This window comes from Lutra lutra, chromosome 15, assembly GCF_902655055.1.
Source record: "Lutra lutra chromosome 15, mLutLut1.2, whole genome shotgun sequence".
Classification (NCBI taxonomy): domain Eukaryota; kingdom Metazoa; phylum Chordata; class Mammalia; order Carnivora; family Mustelidae; genus Lutra; species Lutra lutra.
In genome coordinates, this window is record NC_062292.1 from 41,197,826 (window position 1) to 41,218,471 (window position 20,646).

The 20,646-nt window shown below is 51.4% G+C and overlaps 1 protein-coding gene across 9 annotated transcripts in view; it reads left to right on the forward strand.

Annotated features, from left to right (window-relative positions):
- Positions 1 to 20,646, forward strand: part of NAV1 (neuron navigator 1) — a 251,490-nt gene that overhangs the window by 161,027 nt on the left and 69,817 nt on the right. Inside the window, exon 1 of one of the 9 annotated variants that reach the window (XM_047704008.1) lies at positions 14,768 to 14,941. The exons of the other annotated variants lie outside the window; for them this stretch is intronic. Coding sequence (XP_047559964.1) covers positions 14,889 to 14,941 — 53 coding nt within the window. The 5' untranslated portion in view covers positions 14,768 to 14,888. Of the gene's footprint in view, positions 1 to 14,767; positions 14,942 to 20,646 lie in introns of those variants that run through there. 9 annotated transcript variants of the gene reach the window in all.

A 20,646-nucleotide genomic window follows, 5' to 3' on the forward strand; every position in this document is an offset into this window, starting at 1 on the left:
GTTTGTCTCTCTGCTAAATGCAGAGAATAGAACCTCTCTCAGGATGATTGTAAGGACTGAATACGTAAATACATAGGAAGTGCTTGGAATAATCCTTGGCTCATTGTAAATGCTCAGTAAATGTTAGCTTTTTTTGTTGTTGTTTTTGGTTTTTGGATTTGTTTTGTTTTGTTTTTGCTGTTACTGGTCATTATTGTTATTGTTAAAATGTCATTCTGAAGGAGGACGAAGGACTCCTGCTCTCTGAGGGTCCCAGATTTGCCCCCAGGGACTGTGCAGTCTCACCCGAGTGCCATTCAGAATCAGCTTCTGGGACAGAGGTAGGGGCAGCTGGACAATCCTGGGAACATCGATTTTGGGTGTGTGAGGGTAAGGAATGCTAGGCAGAGGGGAGCCAGGAACGATGCCCTTAACCCACCCTCTAGCACCCTTTCTTTATCCCCTTCCCTCCAGACAGGGTGTGTGCTCCTGAATCTGTAAAAAAAAAAAAAAAAAAAAAAAAAAAACCAAAAAAAAAACAGGCTTCACAGAGGATAGCATGGACGAGAACGTGCAAACCCAGGGAAGTCTGCAGTTCCTAGGGGGAAGAAAGTGTTGGCCAGCGGTGCCCATGAAGTGGACCTGACACTGAGCTGCATCTGATGATTTCACGTGTGGTGTTCATGGACGGTCTGCAAATAGAAAGAACTCTTAACACTTGATAGTTTTAAGGTTTCTCCGTTGTTGACTTCCCCGCCAGGACTGGGAAACACACCCACCCTTCAGTGTGCTAAGGAAGGCAGAGCTGAAGGGAATCCACTTATAACCCCAGTAATTTTAATGTAAACAGTCACTCCTCAATTATGTGCTTTCACAGTTAAGTGTTACGCTTTTTCATTAGAGACTGGGCATCCTCTCGATTCCAGCAAGAGACCAAGGAGTCCTGAACGGGCCCTGCTCAGCCCCCTTCTTGGCCCTCCCAGCCTCACTGTGGTTTCCATGCAGGTTTTATAATTTAGAAAATGTCCTGTTTCGAAGAAACTTGTTTTCACTATTCATGAAACGGTTAGGGCTGTTCCCTGCGGGGCCTCCCTTCTGACCATCCTGTCCTGTGGGTCGCCTTTTCATTGTGTTATTAGTGTCCTCTGAGCACAAAAATGTTTCATTTTGATGAGCTCTAATGTATCTAATGTTTCTTTTGTTCCCTGTTCGTTAGGTGTTGTATCTAAGAAGTCACTGTCAAATCCAATGTCGTGAATCTTTGCCCCCATGTTTTCTTCTAAGAGTTTTATAGCTAATGGGTCTTTTTAAAAATAGGGATTCCAGGGCGCCTGGGTGGCTCAGTGGGTTAAGCCGCTGCCTTCGGCTCAGGTCATGATCTCAGGGTCCTGGGATCGAGTCCCGCCTCGGGCTCGCTGCTCAGCGGGGAGCCTGCTTCCCTTCCTCTCTCTCTGCCTGCCTCTCTGCCTACTTGTGATCTCTCTCTGTCAAATAAATAAATAAAATCTTTGAAAAAAAAAAAAATAGAGATTCCAAGTCTCCTTCCAGAGCTACCGAGGCAGATTCTCTGCTACTCAGGAAACCATATTTTTCTAAAGCATCTCGGTGATTTTGGACTCGTCTATCTTCCCATAAAGGACAAGAATCTTCTTTATAGCACTCCTGACAGCTGGTCTTTCGGGGCTGCCTTGCAAAGATACAGTAAGCTTATTCTAGTTCAAATAGAACAAAATTATGAGAAAGTTTCTAAATATTCACCTGAAATCTGCTTCCCTTCTGCCTATTGATTCAGATGCTACCATCCAAGAAAAATAGAATAAGCATCAATCTTCATTCAAATATTTCAACATGTTCTTAATGATTGCTCAGATAGTCTTTTCTCTAGACCAAAAGAAAAAAAAAAGTCTGTACCTTATTTCATTACTTTCTTAAATGACCCAGTTTTTCAAATCTCTATTATCCTGGTCACTCTCGCCTGGAAGCTCTCAAGTTGTCAATGATCCTCTTAAAATTTGGCACCTAGACCAATCACCACCTGACACTCATCCTGCCAGGGTGATCTCCAAAGCATGACACTACAGACAACTTCAAGTTGGCTGCGGACTGTCCTAGATGACAGTTTGAGAGACATTTTTACCTCTTGAAAAGAGAACAGGAATTTGTCTTTCTAAAAATAGGAAGGTCTGGAATTTAATCTAAGTAAGAAGATAAGTTCCACGGCCATCTGTCCTTCCCGTCCCTGGCACCCAGAGTTGGAACCCGAGGGGAGTCAAGGATGGGCTCCCGTGCAGAGGTGAATAGAGGCCCTGGGCATGGGAAGCAGGTATGCCGAGAGGGGAAAGGGGTCAGAAGGTCCTCCATTCCCTCCCTACTTGAACTTGGATTGCCCTCTCAGTGTCTCCATTTCTGCCCACGTGAATGGCAGCTTGGCTGGGCTGTGTGTCTGAGCTTTGTGGCTGTTAAGGAGAAGGACCCCCAGGCCGAGCAGGCAGCTGTACCGCCGTGTTGCACACCTCCAGTGGGCGCCATTCCCATGGTATAGTGTTGTGTCATCAGCAGCCCTGGCAGACTGCTGTCCAGCGACCTGTGCCAAAGGCCGCAGAGCCAGCAGGCCCCATCTTGGAAGAGCTCTGCGGGTGTGTGTCGGAGGGACAGCGGGATTTCTTGGCGACTGTCTGCCGTGCCCTGTGTCTCTCCTCAGGTGGTTTCCTGCTCCATGTGTGTGGCTGGATGTTCCAGGCTTCTTGCTCCCTCCTTGCCTCCCCTCCCTTCCCCAGCCTGTCCTCTTGAACTGTGCTTAGGGGCTCAGGAACAGATGGGATTCGTTTCCTTCTTGGCTCTGAAGTGTCCTGACGTTGAAAAATGTCAACTAAAATAAACTGTAGGCCCCTGCCTTCTCCCAGGCTGGCTCTCTGCTCCCAGCGGCAGTGAGCCCCAGCCTTAAAGGGACACCTTCCCAGCCTTGTGAAGCTGGCCTCAGTCTCGGTTTGCAGCCACCTGCCCAAGAAGGAGCCTCATTTGCTGCTTTCCAGTTCAGCTGATATCTGACTTATAAACCCCAAATGCCCAACCCGTCCACCATCAGTGACAAGAATTCTCTTGGAATGGGCACTGGGCTCATAGGGTCTGTACAAAGAGAAGAGAACCTTTTCTAATTTGAATGGACGGTGGGGGTGGGTTTGTCTTCTCCCTTTATCTCTCCTGTTTCCTGGCAATTCTGGAGGTATCCCACCTGGTGGGCAGCTGGCCCAGGCCTGGCTTTTGCCCATGGAACACGAGAATTAGGGTAGAGGGCAGTAGGGGATCATTCAGGGGGAAAACCCAACATTGGAGCTGAAGAAGGAAACTCTAGTTTCTGTCCTTGAAGGGCTTCAAATCTAAAAGGGGGAGGTAGGATGCCTCCTGGGTCAGTGGTAAAAGAAGGGAGGTGTAGTTGGAGTCAACAGTGCTTGTTGCCATTTGGGGATTAGCATCTAACAATTACAATGTTGACCCACAGATGCATACAGGCAGCCTTGCTTGATACGTCTCTGTGGTGAGGGGGGGAGGAGCATCTGGAGATCCGGACTTCCATCCAAAGCTCCTCTCTAGTTTGCTCTGTGGCCCTGAGCAAGTCACCTAGCCTCTCTGACTCTTAATTTGTTCAGTTCTAAAAAGGTAACCATTTTTGCCTTGTGAGGATCAGGTGAAGAAAAAAAAAAAAAAACAAGTGGGAGGGCTTTGAAACGTATTAAGAGATGTTGGTTTGAAATATATTATTCTGATCTCAACTTACTGTTCTGTTCATTTGGCTGGTGGCCTCTGTCTTAATCAGAAGCTGTGAGAGTACCCAGATAAGATTTCTTCAGCTTGGCAGATGAGTTCTCTGAGTTTGGGCTTTGACTTCTTTGGTAAAGGATGATCTTGTTTTGCTTTTCAACACCATCTTGATACTCTTTTAGTCCTGTGGCATGCAGTTAAATCAACAGACCTCTGAGAACAGGCTTGTCCACCTACACATACCACTGTACCAGGGACAGGGTAGCAGAGTGGCTTAGCGGGAAGGCTCCCAGCTCCCGGGTCTGAGTCCTGGCTCTTCTTAGTAGCTGTGTGGGGTTGGGTGAGTGCTTATTCTCCCTCAGCCTGTTTTCTTAGCTGGAAAACATGGGCAGTCTATGGGACCTACTCTGGGAGATTGATGTGAGGATTAAATTTGTTAATACGTTTATATAGAATAGGTGTTCTACACGTTAGCTCTTGTCTGTTAGCCTTTTGATGGCAGGCCCTCGCAAATGGACGGGCCTGTGCCATCACGTGCACATTTGAAATGACAATACAGTATTTGGAAAAGTGTTTGTTAACCTTTATGCTTCAAAAGGCTATTTCTGAGCCTCATTTGAGGCTGACACACTAAGTGGCTTGCCAAGCAAGTTGGGTATGTTCTGACCCTGTGACGCCCACTCGAACAGTGTTCTCCTGTGGCAAATGGCACCCCTCCATGAATGGGAGTTCTGGGCCACAGGTAGTTATGCAACAAAGCTAAGCCGATTGCACGCATGCTCACACAAGTGGACATGGCCCCTTTCCACCATGACCTGCTAACTGTGTGTCTCCTGCACAGAAACATGTGTTTATAGTCTAGGAAGAGTGTCTTGTGCTGGGGTCCCCAGAAGGAGACCTTGAGACAAGTGGTTTATTTGAGTGCAAGTGGTTTATTTGGGAGATGATTCTAGAAAACACTGATGGGGAGCAGGGAAGTGAGCCAGGGAAGAGAAAGAAAGCCAGTGTAGGTTACTGCAGTGGGCAACGGGCCCTTAGGGATTTCTGGGGGATTGCGTGGAACACTGCTCAGAGCTGTCCCACATAGTGGGCACGGAAGCATGGGAATTTACCTTTCGACTGCCAGTTATGATGGACTGTGGGCAACTCCAAGGGACATTGCATCCTGGCTTTTCTAGCATGTTCCACACAGGCTGAGAGAAATCCCTCAGGGTGAGAGGACAGGTGCTCTGAGGCACAGGTGCAGCAATGTTCTTTTTTTTTTTTTTTTAAGATTTTATTTATTTATTTGACAGAGAGAGAGAGAGAGAGAGAGAGTGTGCTGACACACAAGCAGGGGGAGTGGCAGGCAGAGGGAGCTGAGAAGCAGGCTTTCTGCCTAGCAGGGAGCCCGATGTGGACCCCGGGATCATGACCTGAGCTGAAGGCAGACACTGAACCAATTGAGCCCCCCAGGCGCCCTGGTTTTCTGTTAACATTTACGGGAATGGTGACTGCAGAGTGGGTGGGACGCAAACGGCATTGGTTATAAAGAGGGAAGCTGAGAGGAAAGGAAGGGAAGGAGGGTGTGGAGTCTGATTCCTGCCCCCAGATGGAAGAAGGGGGTGGCTTCAGAGAGCTCCTGGCTGTTGAAACACCCCTTAGTTCTTTTTTTTTTTTTTTAAGATTTTATTTATTCATTTGACAGATAGAGATCACAAGTAGGCAGAGAGAGAGAGAGAGAGAGAGAGAGAGAGAAAGGAGGAAGCAGGCTCCCCGCTGAGCAGAGAGCCCAATGCGGGCGGGGCTCCATCCCAGGACCCTGGGATCATGACCCCAGCCAAAGGCAGAGGCTTTAACCCACCAAGCCACCCAGGCACCCCACCCCTTAGTTCTTAAAACAGAACAGCATTAGCACTCTACAGGCTGTGTGGGGTTAACTTGGATCACAGTGTCTGCTCACACCCAACAGGGCTGATGGAAGATTGGAGTGAGCCAGGTATCCCAGAGGGGCAGCAGGATGTGTGCTCGTTGCCCTGGCAACTGGTGCAGCCCAAGGCGCGGCCCCTCCTCTGATGTGTCCTACTAACCTACAATTGAGCTCCTGGGCTTTTCACGGAGTTTGATGACATACAATTTAGTCGACAATCAGGATGGATAAGGGGTTGAGGAAGCTGTTGAGAGGGATTTGGCTTTTCCCTCCAGCCCTGCCCACTTGCCTGTCCACTTGCCTCTCCCTTTTAATTGTCAGCTCCATCCTCCTTTCCCCACCAACCTATATATTCTATGATAAGCCAGCTGGGCTCAAGTAATGACTGGAAATTCCGTGCAATCTGATATTACAGGGAGAGCGTAAGTCTGGAAATATGATAGGCCTGGGTTTGGATCCCAGCTCTGAGGCTTTGGGAAAGCTGTGAATCCATTCTAGTGGGGATACTTACATGGGAATCAGATTCCTATAAGGGTGTTATGGAATACGTTGCATTAATATACTAGGTCTGCAGCCAGGGGCTCAGTGAATGTTACCTCCCTCCCTTCTCTTGGCTTCTAGAAAATTAAAGCAATAAAAGTCCTAAAGACCATCTGTAGAATGGAACATTTCCCCAGGGTGGTGATACCCAGTTGCCCACTGGTCTGCCACATCCCCTCCTTCTGATAAGCCTTCTCTAATCCATCCCATTGCACTATGACTGCTCTCTGACTCTGGATTGTCTTGGAACTTGTGCATTTAACTTAAACTGTAGTCATTCGTGCTTTTTAGATTCTCTAACAATTGCATAGCATGTGTGGTTTACAAAACACTAAGATCTCATTACTTTATTTAATCCTAACACTGAATTAGATGTTCTTTTGCCGAGTTTGCAAGTGAAGAAATTGGAACTTGGCTTGCCAGGGTCACAGTACTTAAAAGTAGCCAAACCAAGCAAAACCCGGGCCTTCTGACTCCCATGTCTTGTGTTCTTTTTGGTATGTATACCCACTGCCCGGCTGGGCATACCATGAAGCCTTTACCCTCTGTGTGCATCCCTGGTGCCCCCTAAGCCTAGGAGAATTTCTGGGGCAGGGATCACATGCCTTCCACTGGAGTAGGAGCTCCCTAAAAGAGACCCTATTTGCTATTTTTTCTCAGCACCCAGCAGAGTATGTTCTCAGGTCATGCTATTGACTGGCCAGTGAATCATCGTTAGAGACCCCCATGTGGGATGCCCCTAAGTGACCTCACTGTTTTCCAGGATAGGATCTTCTTTGGAGAGCCACAAAGTAGCCACAGCCAGGAGCTCAGGACCACAGGCAGAAGAGGCAGAAGGAGCAGCCTCTGTGAATACAAGTCCTTGTTGACTCTGGCTCAAAGGCTGAACTGTCCTAGGATGTCCGCAAGGGGCCCGCTCTGGCCTCTGGGCTATCAAATGTCTCTGGCCAGCCAGCAAAAGACCATTCACTGCAGCTAAAAAAGGCCAGCAGGCCAGGCAGTCAGACTTACCCACTGAGCTTGCATGGGGGTGCCCTAAAGAGTCAACAGGCCTGGATTGTTCTTGCCTGTATGTTAGGACGGCGATGGGACAGGCGCAGGCAGATGTAGAAAAGTATGGATTTTGAAAAACTGGCAGAAGGAAAGAGTCAGGCCCAGAGAGACCCAAGGCACGTAGCTTCAGAAGAGACAGCTCGACATTCACTGATTATGCAAGGCAACGTCATGGGGAGACAAGGTAGGAGAGGCTGATGCTGGGACACGAGCCGTGGATCGACAGAGCCAGCACGTCCGTGATGTGCACGCCAAGGAGGGGGGATGAGAGACAGACACTGTGTGAGACCCGTCCGAACACGTGTGTGAGGCGGCTGGGTACAAAGAGGCTGTGTGCGCGCGAATGCTTGTGGCAGGGGGCGGGGGACGCGAGGCTGCCGATGGGCAGGGGCATTTAGCAGTCATAGGCAGACATAGAGGGTATCTGGAAGGTGGAAGGACTCTTCAGAAAGCAGTGAGTGACCGTGCACTCAGCCTGGGGGCCTGCTCAAGCAGGGCGAGCCATTCTCACCAGCCTGCCCTTCTGCTCTCTTTGTCCAGCTGGTATTAAAAGGGGTCTGTCCCGTGCTCTGTCCCTTCTTTCTTGGGGAGGGGGGCATCTACAGCCTGGAAGACAGGGACACAGCTCCAGCCTCGATCCTGCCTCTTTTCCTGACTGCCCACTCTCTTCCATCTTCTTTCCTGGCCCGCTTCTCCTTTCTCAGTGTCTCAGCCATCCTTCACTTCAGTGTCTGGTTTCCATCTCAGCTCCTGTGGGTTTGATGACAAGGGGCCATTCAGGAGTGACACTGTCTACATGTACCCGGCCATGTGGCCAGGCTCACGGCCGGGCTTGGGTGGTAGGACTTCTAGCAGTAGGGACTTCTGGGGCTGCTGACATTCTGCCGAGTGTTAATAGAAACGGAGGGACAGAGCTTATCATCTGCCTGTCGCCATCCCTTCCTGAGCCAGCTGCCCCATGCCTTTGCTGGAGTGAACTTTCCACAGAGGATCCCTGTTTTCTGGAGGGAGCAGGAGCAAAAAGCTCCTTGTGTGAGGCTCCAGCGAAGAGATCCTGCCCTTCCCGTCTCTGAGTATGTGCCCCTGACATGTGGGAGGCAGTGGCTATATGGTCTCTTATATCTCTGCTGGTCCCCGTGGTGAGTTTTCTGTTCTTTGGAGGCAGGTTGGCAGCACTGATAGAACATTCTAGAGTCCAGATGACCTGGGTTTAATTCTCATGCTTACCACTCACCACCTGCATGACCTTGAATAAGTTACTTAGCTTCTTCATGGTTTCTCATTGTCTGAAAGGTGATAATACCACTTGGTGATATTTACTCATACATTTAATAAATATCCATAGAGCACCTACTGTATAAGACATGAGGGGATACAGCAAGAGGACAAAAATAGACACTGTTCTTGAACTCATGTTCAAAAAAGAGATGACAAGGGGCGCCTGGGTGGCTCAGTGGGTTAAGCCGCTGCCTTCAGCTCAGGTCATGATCTCAGGGTCCTGGGATCGAGTCCCGCATCGGGCTCTCTGCTCAGCAAGAAGCCTGCTTCCCTCTCTCTCTCTCTCTCTGCCTGCCTCTCCGTCTACTTGTGATCTCTCTCTCTCTGTCAAATAAATAAATAAAAAATCTTAAAAAAAAAAAAAAGAGATGACAAACAAATAAATACCTAGTAGATTATGTGGCACTGTCACTGTGTGCCATGTGGAAAATAAAGCAGGGTAAGGGGCAGAGAGTAACAGGGAGGGGGCTGTTTGAGCTCTGCTGGTCAGGGAAGGCTTCTCTGGCACACTCTGCACAGAAGAGCATGTGCAAAGGCCCTGAGGCAAGGATGGGCATGTGTGCAAGGAACTGTAAGGAGGTCAATGTGGCCCATGCACCATAAACAAGGGAGAGAGTAATCAAAAAATGAGATCAGGAGGCAGCCAGGGGCCAGGTATTAAAGGGTCTTACACATCAGGGTGAGGACTTTAGCTTTTCTTCTAGCCAAACCAGGAAGGTTTCAGGGAGAAGAATGGTGAGGTCTGACATGTTTGGTGAAGGTCTGCCAGGCTCCTATGAGGAGCATGGCCACAGGGACACCAGGGAGAACCTAGAAGCCTGGAAAGGAGAGTACTATAGTAAAGTAGGCAAGAGAAAGTGACGGCTCAGACCAGGGTGGGAGGGGGTGGCTGGGGACATGGTGAGCAGGGCTTTGAGGATAAAAGGGATGACACATTTACAGTGTCTTCTCAAATCATACGAGATTTTATTCCTATTTCTCTCCAGAGATTAGAGCTCCACCTCAGTAATGGAGAACCTGGGACAGTGGGCGCTGTGGTTGTTCTGAAGTCATATGGGCGTGCGTACACACATACACACAAGCACGCATCTGCCCAGGGAGGCTGGCTGAGGGTCCACCGGGTCCTACTGGACTTGTCCCCCATACCCCCATCGTCCTCTCTGTCCTGTGTTCTCAGAAGCACACAGAGCCTCTAAGGTTTGGGATGATGGCAGGAGGATATCAAGCAGGACTGCCGCAACAGTAGCTCACTATGTGAGATCTGGTGGGGGGTGCTTCCTCTCTGCTGCCTGTCCCAGCTGTCGGGTGGTGAGAAAGGCAGGTCTCCTCAGAGGTCATGTAAATATTTGCAGAACAGTAACACGGCTGGGCGCAGGACACTCTCCTCTGGCTGGCTCATTTGCCGCTCCAAAGAATTCTCAGCTGGGATCCGTGCTGGACTTTGGGACACTCTGCTGTCCATCTAGTGACTCCCGTGCCCCTGACCCAAACTCTCTCCCACCTACCCTCAGAACCTTTCCATCTGAGCCTCAGACTGGCCCTGGGGAGGCAGTTGGTAAGACAGGGGAGCGCTGACCACTAGAAAGAACACTGCACTGGGAACCAGGAAGCCCAGGTACTGTGGGAGGACCTTGAGGAAGTTGCTTGCCCTTTCTGAGCCCTGGACTTGAACCAGAGGAGCTGTACATAATTTTTCGACTCTGACATTCTGGATTATGTGACCAGGTGAAGTGGATCTGTTCCAGGGTAGCTCACATATCCTCCAGGAAGGGCCTGGAAGTTGGTGAGGGAAGGTCCAGCCTTAGTAGGTCAAGAGCAGAGAGAAGCTCGCCAGGAGCTCTTGAAAACTCAGGCCTCCCTGAGAAGACAAGAAATCCACTGGATAAAATTCCATTTCTAATAGAGAATGATCCCTAGCCTGGCACTAATGTCATCATGGCTTTCCTAATCTGGGGCCAAACTACTTGAGGCCACTCTCCTAACCTTTGATGCTCCAAAGCGTATAGTAACACCTTCCTCGGGCTAGAACATGTGGTTGTTCGGAAATAAAATCAGAATTGTGGAAGTGTTACCACTGAGGCTGGGAATGATTTTTATAGGTGGTTCTGTCGAGGTGCTGACAGATGGTTTCTCCAGGAGTCACCAGGGTCCTTGGGGGATCTGGGAGTAGGTTCAAAAAGCTGGAGCTAGAGGAGCGGGCAGGTCATTCTCCAAGGAGAGCATAGGGATCCCACCTCAGTATGGCCCCAGGGTTAACTCACCAGGGTCCTCCCCCAAGTCCTTTCCCCTGTCCCTGCATTCTGGTTTAATTCTTCCTCGTTCCTATCACCCCTCTGCACATGGTAAAATGCTCTTTGTTCTGCCTCTGCCAGAATGCTGCCAGCCCAGCCTGGCCAGGACATGGAGGGGTCTCAGGGCTCAGCTTGCCCCCATAGACCCCTAGGGAGCTTCTCTGACTGGCCCAGACTTCTGGAGGGGCAGGGCCTTTTCCAGCAAAGGAAGTAAATAGCTTCATTGTTGATGGGAAATCGGGGAAGTGAGGGTAGGTCAAGGGACAGAGTGGTGGATGCTTACCCTGGGACCCTGGTCTTCTCAAGGGTCTCACTTCTGGGGCTCACCAGAGAATCAAGTGTGTAGTCAGGCCCAACAGGGGACACTGGAACCCAGAGGCCTCGAGGCAGGTGACACTGGAACTTGGACCACAGGGACCTTCTGGCAAGTCTTTCTCTTTTTTGTGCCTCACCCTCACCAACCCCATTAACCTTTGAGATTATGGTCAAGGCCACAACCAGAGCCTCCCACTAACTGTCTCTGGATGTTCCTGTTGGAGATAGAACGTTGGTCTGGAGGACCTTGGGCCTGAGCCAGGGTGACTCCAGAGATCCTTTGAGGTGTGAGTGGAGGCGTTGGAGGGGTTGTGGGGAGGGTATCACCCCTCTCAGAAATCTGGGTAAATGACTTCATGTGCATTAACCTGGACTCTGCCCTCTGCATTAAACATTTCCTAGCCTTTCCATGCCTCAGTTTCCCCCTTGTAAAGAGCCACTCTGATGGCGCTGGCACAGGAGACCAATGAGATCATGGGTCCCAAGGGCTCTTTGAAGAGAAGCCAGAGTTGCACAGGGAAGGCCTATCTAAGATAGATGGGCCTTTTTCCTCTTTCCCTCTTTGGCTAGGTTTTCATTCTGGAAAAGTGCCTGACTCCCAGCTCCCTATCAGCAGGTGTCTTCCCCCTCCACCACATGCCTCAGCTGTTCCCTCACTCCTTCTGCCCCAGGCTACAACTGTGCAGCCTGGGACCTGGGAAGAAGAGCTCAGAGTCACCCCCTGCATGCCCCCCACCCCCGCCATTGTAGTCAAGGCAACGAGGCCACCACACACACACACACACACACACCCAGCTCTGCCACACCCCCATGATGGGCAGGGTCAGGGCCTCTTCAAGCGCCTGAGTGGGGTCTGCTGACAGGGGAGGTTGTGTTTTACTGTCTTCACAGAAGCCCCCAGACAGCACTTCTCTTCAGTGATGCTGTCCAATTACCCAAAGTGCTTTGACCTGTTGGCTGAAAATAGCAGGTGCTAATTTGCATGCTATTTCTTAAAGTCTCTGGGCCCCTGCTCCTTCCCCTATAAAAGCCCCTGGAACCACCCCCAAGCAGAAGGGTAAGTAGAACCCACCTTACAACCCTACAACCCACCTTCCTCATCCACAAGGAAAGAGGAACATGTAGAGGGAAACCTCAGTTCCTACTGGGTTCTAGCAGTTCAAGAATCAGACCCCAGGAGGAAGGGGTTTAGAGATCCTCTAACCCAGAATGCCCTTGGGTGGGGGTAGGAGGACAAGGACAAAACTCAGTAGCTGAGAGCTCCTCTTCAGTGCCCAGGTGTTGGCTTCGAGTTGGTTTCTTTACCGCCTGCTCCCTATCCCTAGTCCCTGCTGTTGGTGGGGGTTGGGGGTTGGGGGTTGGGGGGGTGCGGTACAGGCAGAGGGGGAGGGCCAGAGGGAGGATGGGCAGGCTACCTTGTGTGAAGAAGAGGGATAGAGCCACATGGGCTCTGCAAGGCTGTGAAGGAATGTTCTGGGAGAGCTCAGTCCCTGCTCCAAATATGCCTGCCCCTCCAAATAAAGCCACTGTGCCTCACCTCTGTTGGTCTCCCCTCCTTCCAGGCTCTGCAAAGGAGGAAACCTTATGGAAAATGCACAGCTAGATCTGGGGGAAAACATCCCCTGCTGGTGACATTCCTCTGGCTCAGACAAAGTCATTTTACTCAGGAAAGCTGGCTGAGGCTAAAGAGAATCCCTTATGGTGTGTGTCACCATAAGCTGTTCCCCAGATGACCCAGGCCAGCCCCAACACAGCTGCACAGGCAGACTCTCCTGAGAAACCTGATTACTCTCACCCTCCAGTCGGGGTGGTGGTGAGGATGGCCTGGCTGTGGACATGACCAGGACAGAGGAACCAGGATAGGGGTTTGGTCTGGGGCCCGAGATGGGTGAAAACGCTGGAGAAAACCACCTGCCTTCCTCTGATTCCCCTCAAAGGTGGTCTGCCTGGGATCTGGTGCACCTTTCCTAAGTCCTACCACCGAAACCACCCAGCATTGAGTAAAGGGAATAAAAATCAACTCCCCGCCCCGTGCTGGGGGGGAGCCTGAGGGATTGGTGCTGGGATCACTGCAGCTCTTTACTCCCCTTTGATCTCTAAGCGTATTTGGAAAACTTGACCACAGCTTTTTCTGCAACCTCAGAAGCAGACCCCTCTCCAACTCAGTGCTGGGGGATCCAGAGACAGAGTTCCCTCTGTAGGGAACTCCAAGAACGGTAGTTCCCCCCTCTAGAGATGCAGCCCCAGGTCAGTGGCCCTGGGCAATCAGAGGACCAGAGCCAGATGGGCTTTTAGGAAGAAGGGCCATCCCTAGCACTCAAAGCATGGCCAGACCGCCTTAAAGCCTGGAGAGCAGGAAGGAGCTCAGGAGTGTGAATCTCCTGTGCTTTAACTTTTGCAAAAACCCGGCACAGAAAGCTCAGGGTGCTGAGGTGACAGGCCTAGGAGAACCCAGAGGGTCTCTATGTGCAGCTGGATCACCCCCAAGCTTCCCAGCACCAGTGGCACACTGACTTCTTAGGTCTGTACTGGGGGTGGGGGGGGGAGTGCATTTTAAAAAGATCACTGCTGTTGATTACATTGCTTCAAGAAATGGCAGATATCATCTGTCCGTTTCTAAAACATGGTCTCCCCGGTTTGCCCAGATCACACTGAGATGGGGACCCAACCTTACACAGTCAGCCCCCTCCAGAAGCAAGGAGAGCACCCCGGGGAAGCAGTGAGGAGGGCATCTGTGCAGCTCCTGCTCTCTGCGGGAGAGTTAGGAGCTCAGGAAGCCCCTGAGGGAGCTTAGTGGAAGGGGGTGCTGCTACTGGATCCCACTTCTTGTTCTTCTTACTTTACAACTAAAATCCTCCCTCTTTGAGATCGTTTTCTTCTTAGTCAGCTAAAAATGCCTGCTGAATGAAAGCACAGATCCTTGCAAGGTGTGAACGATTTCTCTCCCTGGCAGTCTTCCCCCAACACGCACACCTTTCGCCATATCTATTTCCCTAGGCTGGAAAAATGTTAGCCCTCCACCCCGCCCCCCAGGTTTTCGCCACCACTGGAGGGCATACCTTCCTAGTCTCCCTTCCCCACCCCAGGTCTCTGAGCCAAAGCCCTGGTAATTTGTGCCTGTGGTCTGACCTTCCTCCCCTACCACGCTCTTCCTTTTAGGTGATGTACCAATCCCCTGCTCTTATTCTGACTAATTTTTAGAGCCCGGACAGGGGCCAGGAGCGGGGCTGGAAAGAAGCCCTGCCCGGGGAAGGTTCAGCCCAGGCCTCCCGGACCCGTGCCCACTGGTACACACCGGTTCGTTCCCTGGCTCGCTGCCCACACCCACTTCTGCCTCTGTAGCGCGAGTAAGGGCGCCCAAGGGACCGCAGCTGGCAGTACGGGGGTTAACTCCGGAGCAGCCCAGGTGGAGGTCGAGGCCCCCAGCCCGCTCCTGCACCTCCCGGGCTTCCGAGGCCACCGGAAGGCTGAGGCTGCGGTGGCTCTTTGTCTACCTGCTCTGGGCGTTAAAGAGCCCGCTCGCAGCCTGCGTCTCCGGGGCTCGGGACAGAAGTCAGCGGCGGCGAAATGGGGCTCTGTCGCTTTAAGTACAGCTGGAGCCGTAAGTGCGAGCCCGGGCGGTGGGGAGAAAAGGGAGCGGAGGGCCGGCGAGCATTCGGTGTCTGGCCCTCCGCGTGGCCTGGGCTCAGACCTCTTCGGGTGTCCGCGTTGCCGGGGAGGGCTCTGGGTGCCCACCCGGCGAATGGCCGCCTGAGCCGGGGAAGATGCTTCATCTGCCCCTGCCCAGGTCCGGAAGGACGGTGAATTTCCCCCGCAGGTAAGCGCCCGGCTGCCGCAGTGCTGGGTCGGGTTGGGAGCTCCCCAGCCCCAGCCCCAGCCCGAGCCCCAGCCCCAGCCCCGGCTCCGGCCCCTGGCTACACTACTACCGCAGCAGTGGGTGTGGGGTCTGCAAGAAGGAGGGTCTTGGCGGCCCTGCTTCTCTGATAGAGGGAGGGAGGAGTTCGGGCACCGCCAGAGTCCTCTGGCTCCGGGCTCCCGGTGCTGGAGCCTTGGGCTTGTTGGCGTTGGGAGTTGGAGGTGGGTGTGTGGAGGGGTCTGGGGAAGGAAGCGGGAAGGCAAGGCAAGGCGCTTGGGCTCCCCAGGGACCGGGACAAAGCTGAGACAATGGCACAACTTGATTGAACTTGGATGGTTGCTGCTGCAGTGTATGGTGGGGGGGGGGGGGGTGTTGAGGTTCTTAGGGACCTAGAGAGTGGAAGGGGAGAGGACTTCAGCGGGAAGGTCTCCCAGAAGCTCTGGGGTGTAAGGAGATAGAGGGGTGAGACCTAAGGTGGGGAGGTGGGGGTGAATTTGTGACCCCCACAGCTGGTTGGATTCCTCTAAGAATGAAGCCTGGGACTCACTCTGGGAAGGGATGAGCAGCAGAGGAATCTGGGAGATGCATGGTTAGGGACCACAGAACCCTGGTGAGGGGGGCCGTTAGAGGCTCCCCACTAAGGGGAAGTGAGTGTGAGCACAGCCAGACAGGGATCCTCAGAGCTGACTTGGAAACTACTTCCAAGAGAGGATTAGGAATTTCCAACAGCCTGAGAAAGAGAGCTGATGCTTTCTGGTTTTTCTGGGAGCTTCCCACCCCAATATACACACTCCCTCCCCTCAGCCTCCCTTTGACTTGGCTGGCTGAAGGAAGTTGGAGGTTAGGCCCGAGGCCTGATGCTGAGACCACCCCCACCCCCAAACCTCCTCAGGGCTTTCAACCCCAAGAGCCCAGCCTTGCACCCTGGAACATTCTCTGCTTCCCCATGGTTCCTTGGGGAGTGCCCCCACATACTTGCGGGCCTAGGGTAGTAGCAACAGAACCAGGCAAGCCCTGACAAGGGAGAGGCCTCTGCAGCACTGGGTGCCCTTGGAGGCCAGAGTCCTGCTGGCCCCCAGCTTCTTGTCCCCCACCACAGTGGGACAGTCTGCAGCCCCTCTTGGATGGGACTTGGGACCCTCGGACTGACTTTGCTAAGATGACTAGTGGGATATATCTTTAAGAGGAACCAGTTTTGAACAAAGAATCAATCTACGTAGGGACCTCTGGGGATCCTTTTTTCCTGGTGAGATCCTGGGGGTGAGTCCTGAGTCTCTGGGCCCTGGGAAAGTAGAAGGAAGGGGCTGTCCCTGACCTTGTTCTCCACTTCCATCACCGCCACCCCAGTTCAGAACCTCCTTGAGATCCACAGGGAGTGCCCACGCAGGATTATAATGGTCACTGAACCCAGATTTGCACTGGTTCTACACTTGTTCTTTGCCTCCCTCATCACTGGAAGACATGAAAATCCTTTAGTTGGTTCCTTTTCCTGAGCCCATCGCTCCTTCCTTCCTGCACATGGCCTTTTCTAGGTTATGCCGTCGTTTCGTCTGAATGGCTGATCTCCCTACCCCCTTGCACTGCTCCACCCTGGGAACCCCAGGATTTGTAGACAGTGAGCTTAGTGCCTATCCTGGGGCTATAGTTGGCTGAGTACTCACCTAGCTCCTTACCAGAAACAGACTTCTGGGCAGGTGTGCCAGGGTGGGGAGCTGTCTGCCACAGCCCAGGGAGAGGAGCAGGTCCCATTACACACACTCAGCCCGCCCGCCTGCCTGCTACGGTGGGTGGGGCGAGGTTGGGCTGCAGTTTCCTTTCCACCCAAGCCCCAGACTTTCAGGCTAATTGTCCTTGGCAGGCAAGGAGAGAGGGGATTTTATAAAGTGGAGGTCAGTCCTCAAATCACCAGGGTTCAAATGTAAAATTTAACTAGCCTAGCTGCAATCCACAGAGGGAGAGCTTGACCCAAGCCTTTGCCCTGGAGACAGCTCGAAACCTTCCCTGTAAATGATACTTGATTAGGGCCAACAGGGATCAAAGAGATGCTTGCCCTTCGGGTGCAGGTTCCCCTTAAGCTCCAAAGGAGGCAGCATGGAAAGGATGTGAAGTATCGGGGTGAATGGCTTAATTGGCCCACAATATCTCCATACCCAATTTTTGATGAGTTGAGCTGTGATGAGCCACAGGCCGCTCCACTCGCCTCAGAGCAGGTGCCCGGCATTACTGTATCTATCATGGCAGGCTGTCCCCATGAGCGTCATTCTTGCCCATCTCTCCTGGAGACCCCTCTCTTTCCTGTTCCAGAAATCACCATTCTTCAGATTCTTCTAAGCAGGAAACCCGGGGTGCAGGCATTGATCCCATTTAACATTCCTAGATTCCCTCCTAGAAGGGGCCCTTAGCTAAAGCCTGGGGACTAGTGGGAACAAGATCTGCTCAGAGCACTTGCCTCACTCAACCCACAGAGACCCCCTGGGGCATGGGACTTTCAGCTTGGCACAAACCCAGCCTCTGTGAGAAGACAGAATGCCGAGGGACAGCAGAGCCAACGAGCTGCTTCTTGTTAGCGGGTTTTATGGGGCTAGGCATGCAACAATGCAGGCAAACCACACTTGCCAGCTTAACCTCTTCCTGCAAGGCCCCTGCGCTCTGCTTGAGAGGCAGGGAGGAGAGAGTTACCAAGCGGCAAGCGTTATAATAAGGAAGACTTCATGGGCTGTGTCCAGCATCTGAGCCAGTGACTTTCCCCCATCACAGGATGCTCTAAAACACGATCTACGTTCAGTGCTTATTCAACATTCCCTTCTTGCAGCCCTATAGCAAACTATACGAGGTATAGTTTATCATCATCCCATTTCACAAATGAAGAAACTGAGGCACAGGGAGGTTAAGTAATCACATCCAAGATCGCAGTGGTGGGATTTGTTCTCACCCCTAGATCTGTCTGACTCTGAAGCCAACCCCTGAAGCGCTTGTCTAAGGAGCTCATTCTCACGGACACTGATCCAGGCCCAGGGACTACCAGATGCTGCAGATGCACAAGTTGAAGGTGTTCAAGGCTTCCACACGGTCTGCAGTCGGCAGGAAGTCTAGTGGGAGTGAGGTGGGAAGAGCATTGGACTTGGGGGGTCTGCAGACCCGATTCAGGTCTAGGGCTCCATCACAGTTAGCCTTATGACCTTACGGAGGTTGCGTAGCCTCCAACCTCCATTTCCTTCTCCATAAAATGTGTCTGATTCCTGACCAGTCTACCCGTCCGGACGTAGTCATGACCATGAGCTGATGGGAAGAGCAAAGTGCTTACAACACGTGAGCACCTAGAAGTGATATTTATTAGTTGAGGTCCCTTGCCGGCAGTGGAGGTCCCTCCCAGATTCTTCAAGTTTGCTTTTTCCCTTCAATTTTTTCCCTTCCGTTTTGCTAGGACCCTCATGAGGGTGCCAGTCGGAATAATAGACTAAATAACTTCCTGGCTGCGAATATATTTTTGATTTTTTTTCTCTAATTCTCAATTACTCATCTTCAGATTTCTATTCGGTCCAAATTCTATGCTAACTAGGATGCCATATTTATATATCCTATTTTAATGTCAATTTACATAAAAATCGCCCCTTCAAAAAATGTCATCGTTTAAAAAAAAAAAAAAGCCTTGTTTTATGAGCCTCTACTATGTGATACTTTGTGCCAGCCATTATGCTGGGTGCTGGAGACACCGAGCTGACCCTTTACGGAGCTAACGTTTATTCATTTATTCAACGAACTGTAACAAGCCCCTGGCAGAGAGGCCAAGCCCAGTGCTGGGAACCGGAAGGCTAGTAGTGATCAGTAAGACAGACATAAAAGTGTCTGCCCTCAGGAAGCTTATCGTCTTTCAGTGAAAACAGATAAATAAAAGTCATTGAGCGCATAGCTATGTTATTGGAGGGGGAGTAATGCAGGAGAATGCAGACTGATGGAGGAAACAGGGTACCCATCCCTGTGACGCCGGATGGAATGTCAAGGAAGCAGAAGTAAGCAGGGAGGGGCCGTAGTTGGAGAGGTTAGGGAGGACTTCCTGGGAAGATGGCATTTCCATTGGGCGTGAGAGCAAAATGTGCATTTTCCAGTGGAACCAGAGCTCATTTGAGGAGAAAGGGAGTTTTCCTTAGTTGAGAAACTGTATGTCATCTTCCAGTTTCATTGCCCAGACCCACCATCACTGTGGCTTCGTTGATCACAGACACTCCTTGTCTAAGACCGAACCCTGAAACACAGCTGGATCAAAGCGTCCCTGCTCGGCACCACCGGGAATCCTGTCGAGAAGCCTTTGATAACACAGCGGTCTTCTTTCCTCCAGAGCCTGGTCTCGGTTTCGTCTCAGGCGAAGTTCAGGGCCAGAATGATGGCCTGCCCTTGCCTTTGCCACGAAAGCAGAGTCCAGGGCTACCCGTGGGCAGAACGTGTTGGATACGAGGATTCATCCTCATCCTCCCTTTCTTGGGATGCTTCAGGAATTTCCTAGAAATACTAAATTCTTGGATATTATTAGACATTTAAGTTTTAGAAACCCTCTCTGCCCTGAAGACTCTGACACGTCATTGGGGGAAAGAATATCAAAGCCCCTGCCCACGTGCTTGTATACCCACGCACAACACCCCGGCCCCTGTCCTCTTTCCACAGTCGAGAGGCTTGATGTCACCCGTGGACTTACAGAGGGAATGGCACATACGAGTTTCCCTCATAAACTGGTCTTCCTAGTTCCTGTATGGCTACAGGCGGCATCTAAGTTGTGGGCGGGTCATTCCAAAGAGGAGAGCAGAGGGAAGTTGGGTACCTACCTACTTGCTGGGAGCTGAGCTGGGGGCTTTATTTTTTCCCTTGTTTATCCCAGCAACCGGGAAGAGCTGATGGTGATATGGCCATTTTGGGGGATGTGAGCACGCATTCAGGGAAGGAGCATGCCTGTCCCAAAGTCACAGCCAGTACGTGGTAGAGCAGAAATGCAAACACAGCTCTGGCTCGCTCTGCAGCCCATTCTGCCGTGGACTGAATGTGAGTCTGAGGAACTCAGCGCTTTCCGCAACCTTGAGAATGCCTAGGCTGCCTTCTGAGGTGGTTAGTTTGTACAAATGGAGAGCTGTTAATGAGGTTTTTCAACCTCCAGGGAAGCTGCTTTCCAGCTTATAGTTTCCCCATATTCATTTGTTACATGGTGGTATTTTTGTCTAATCATGAGTTCCTAGGGGCCAGGGACCCTTTGTCAAGTGGTGTCTATGTGGAATTTAATGACAGCACATAGCTAACAGGATTCTATCGTAAGAGCTTGATAGAACAGTCCAGACTTACGTATACCACTGTTAGCCTGGGCAACATCACACTTAGAGCTCTTTAGATTGGCTCAAATCCTATCTCCTGAAATAGAACAGCTACAGAAAATAGAAGCCGATCAGCCATCCGCCAGTGAGGATTTATTAATCGCCTGCTGTGTGCCAAGAATTGTGCTCCTCATTACAAAGAGAGAAAAAGACAACCTTATTTCAGTCCCCATGATGGTATGATTAATCTGTAACAGAGCCGAATGTTGATTTCTGACACTGGGAATAATTGGAGCTGGAAACAGGGAGCAAGCAAGTCGAAAATAACAAGATTTGGGCACCTGGGTGGCTCAGCGGGTTAAAGCCTCTGCC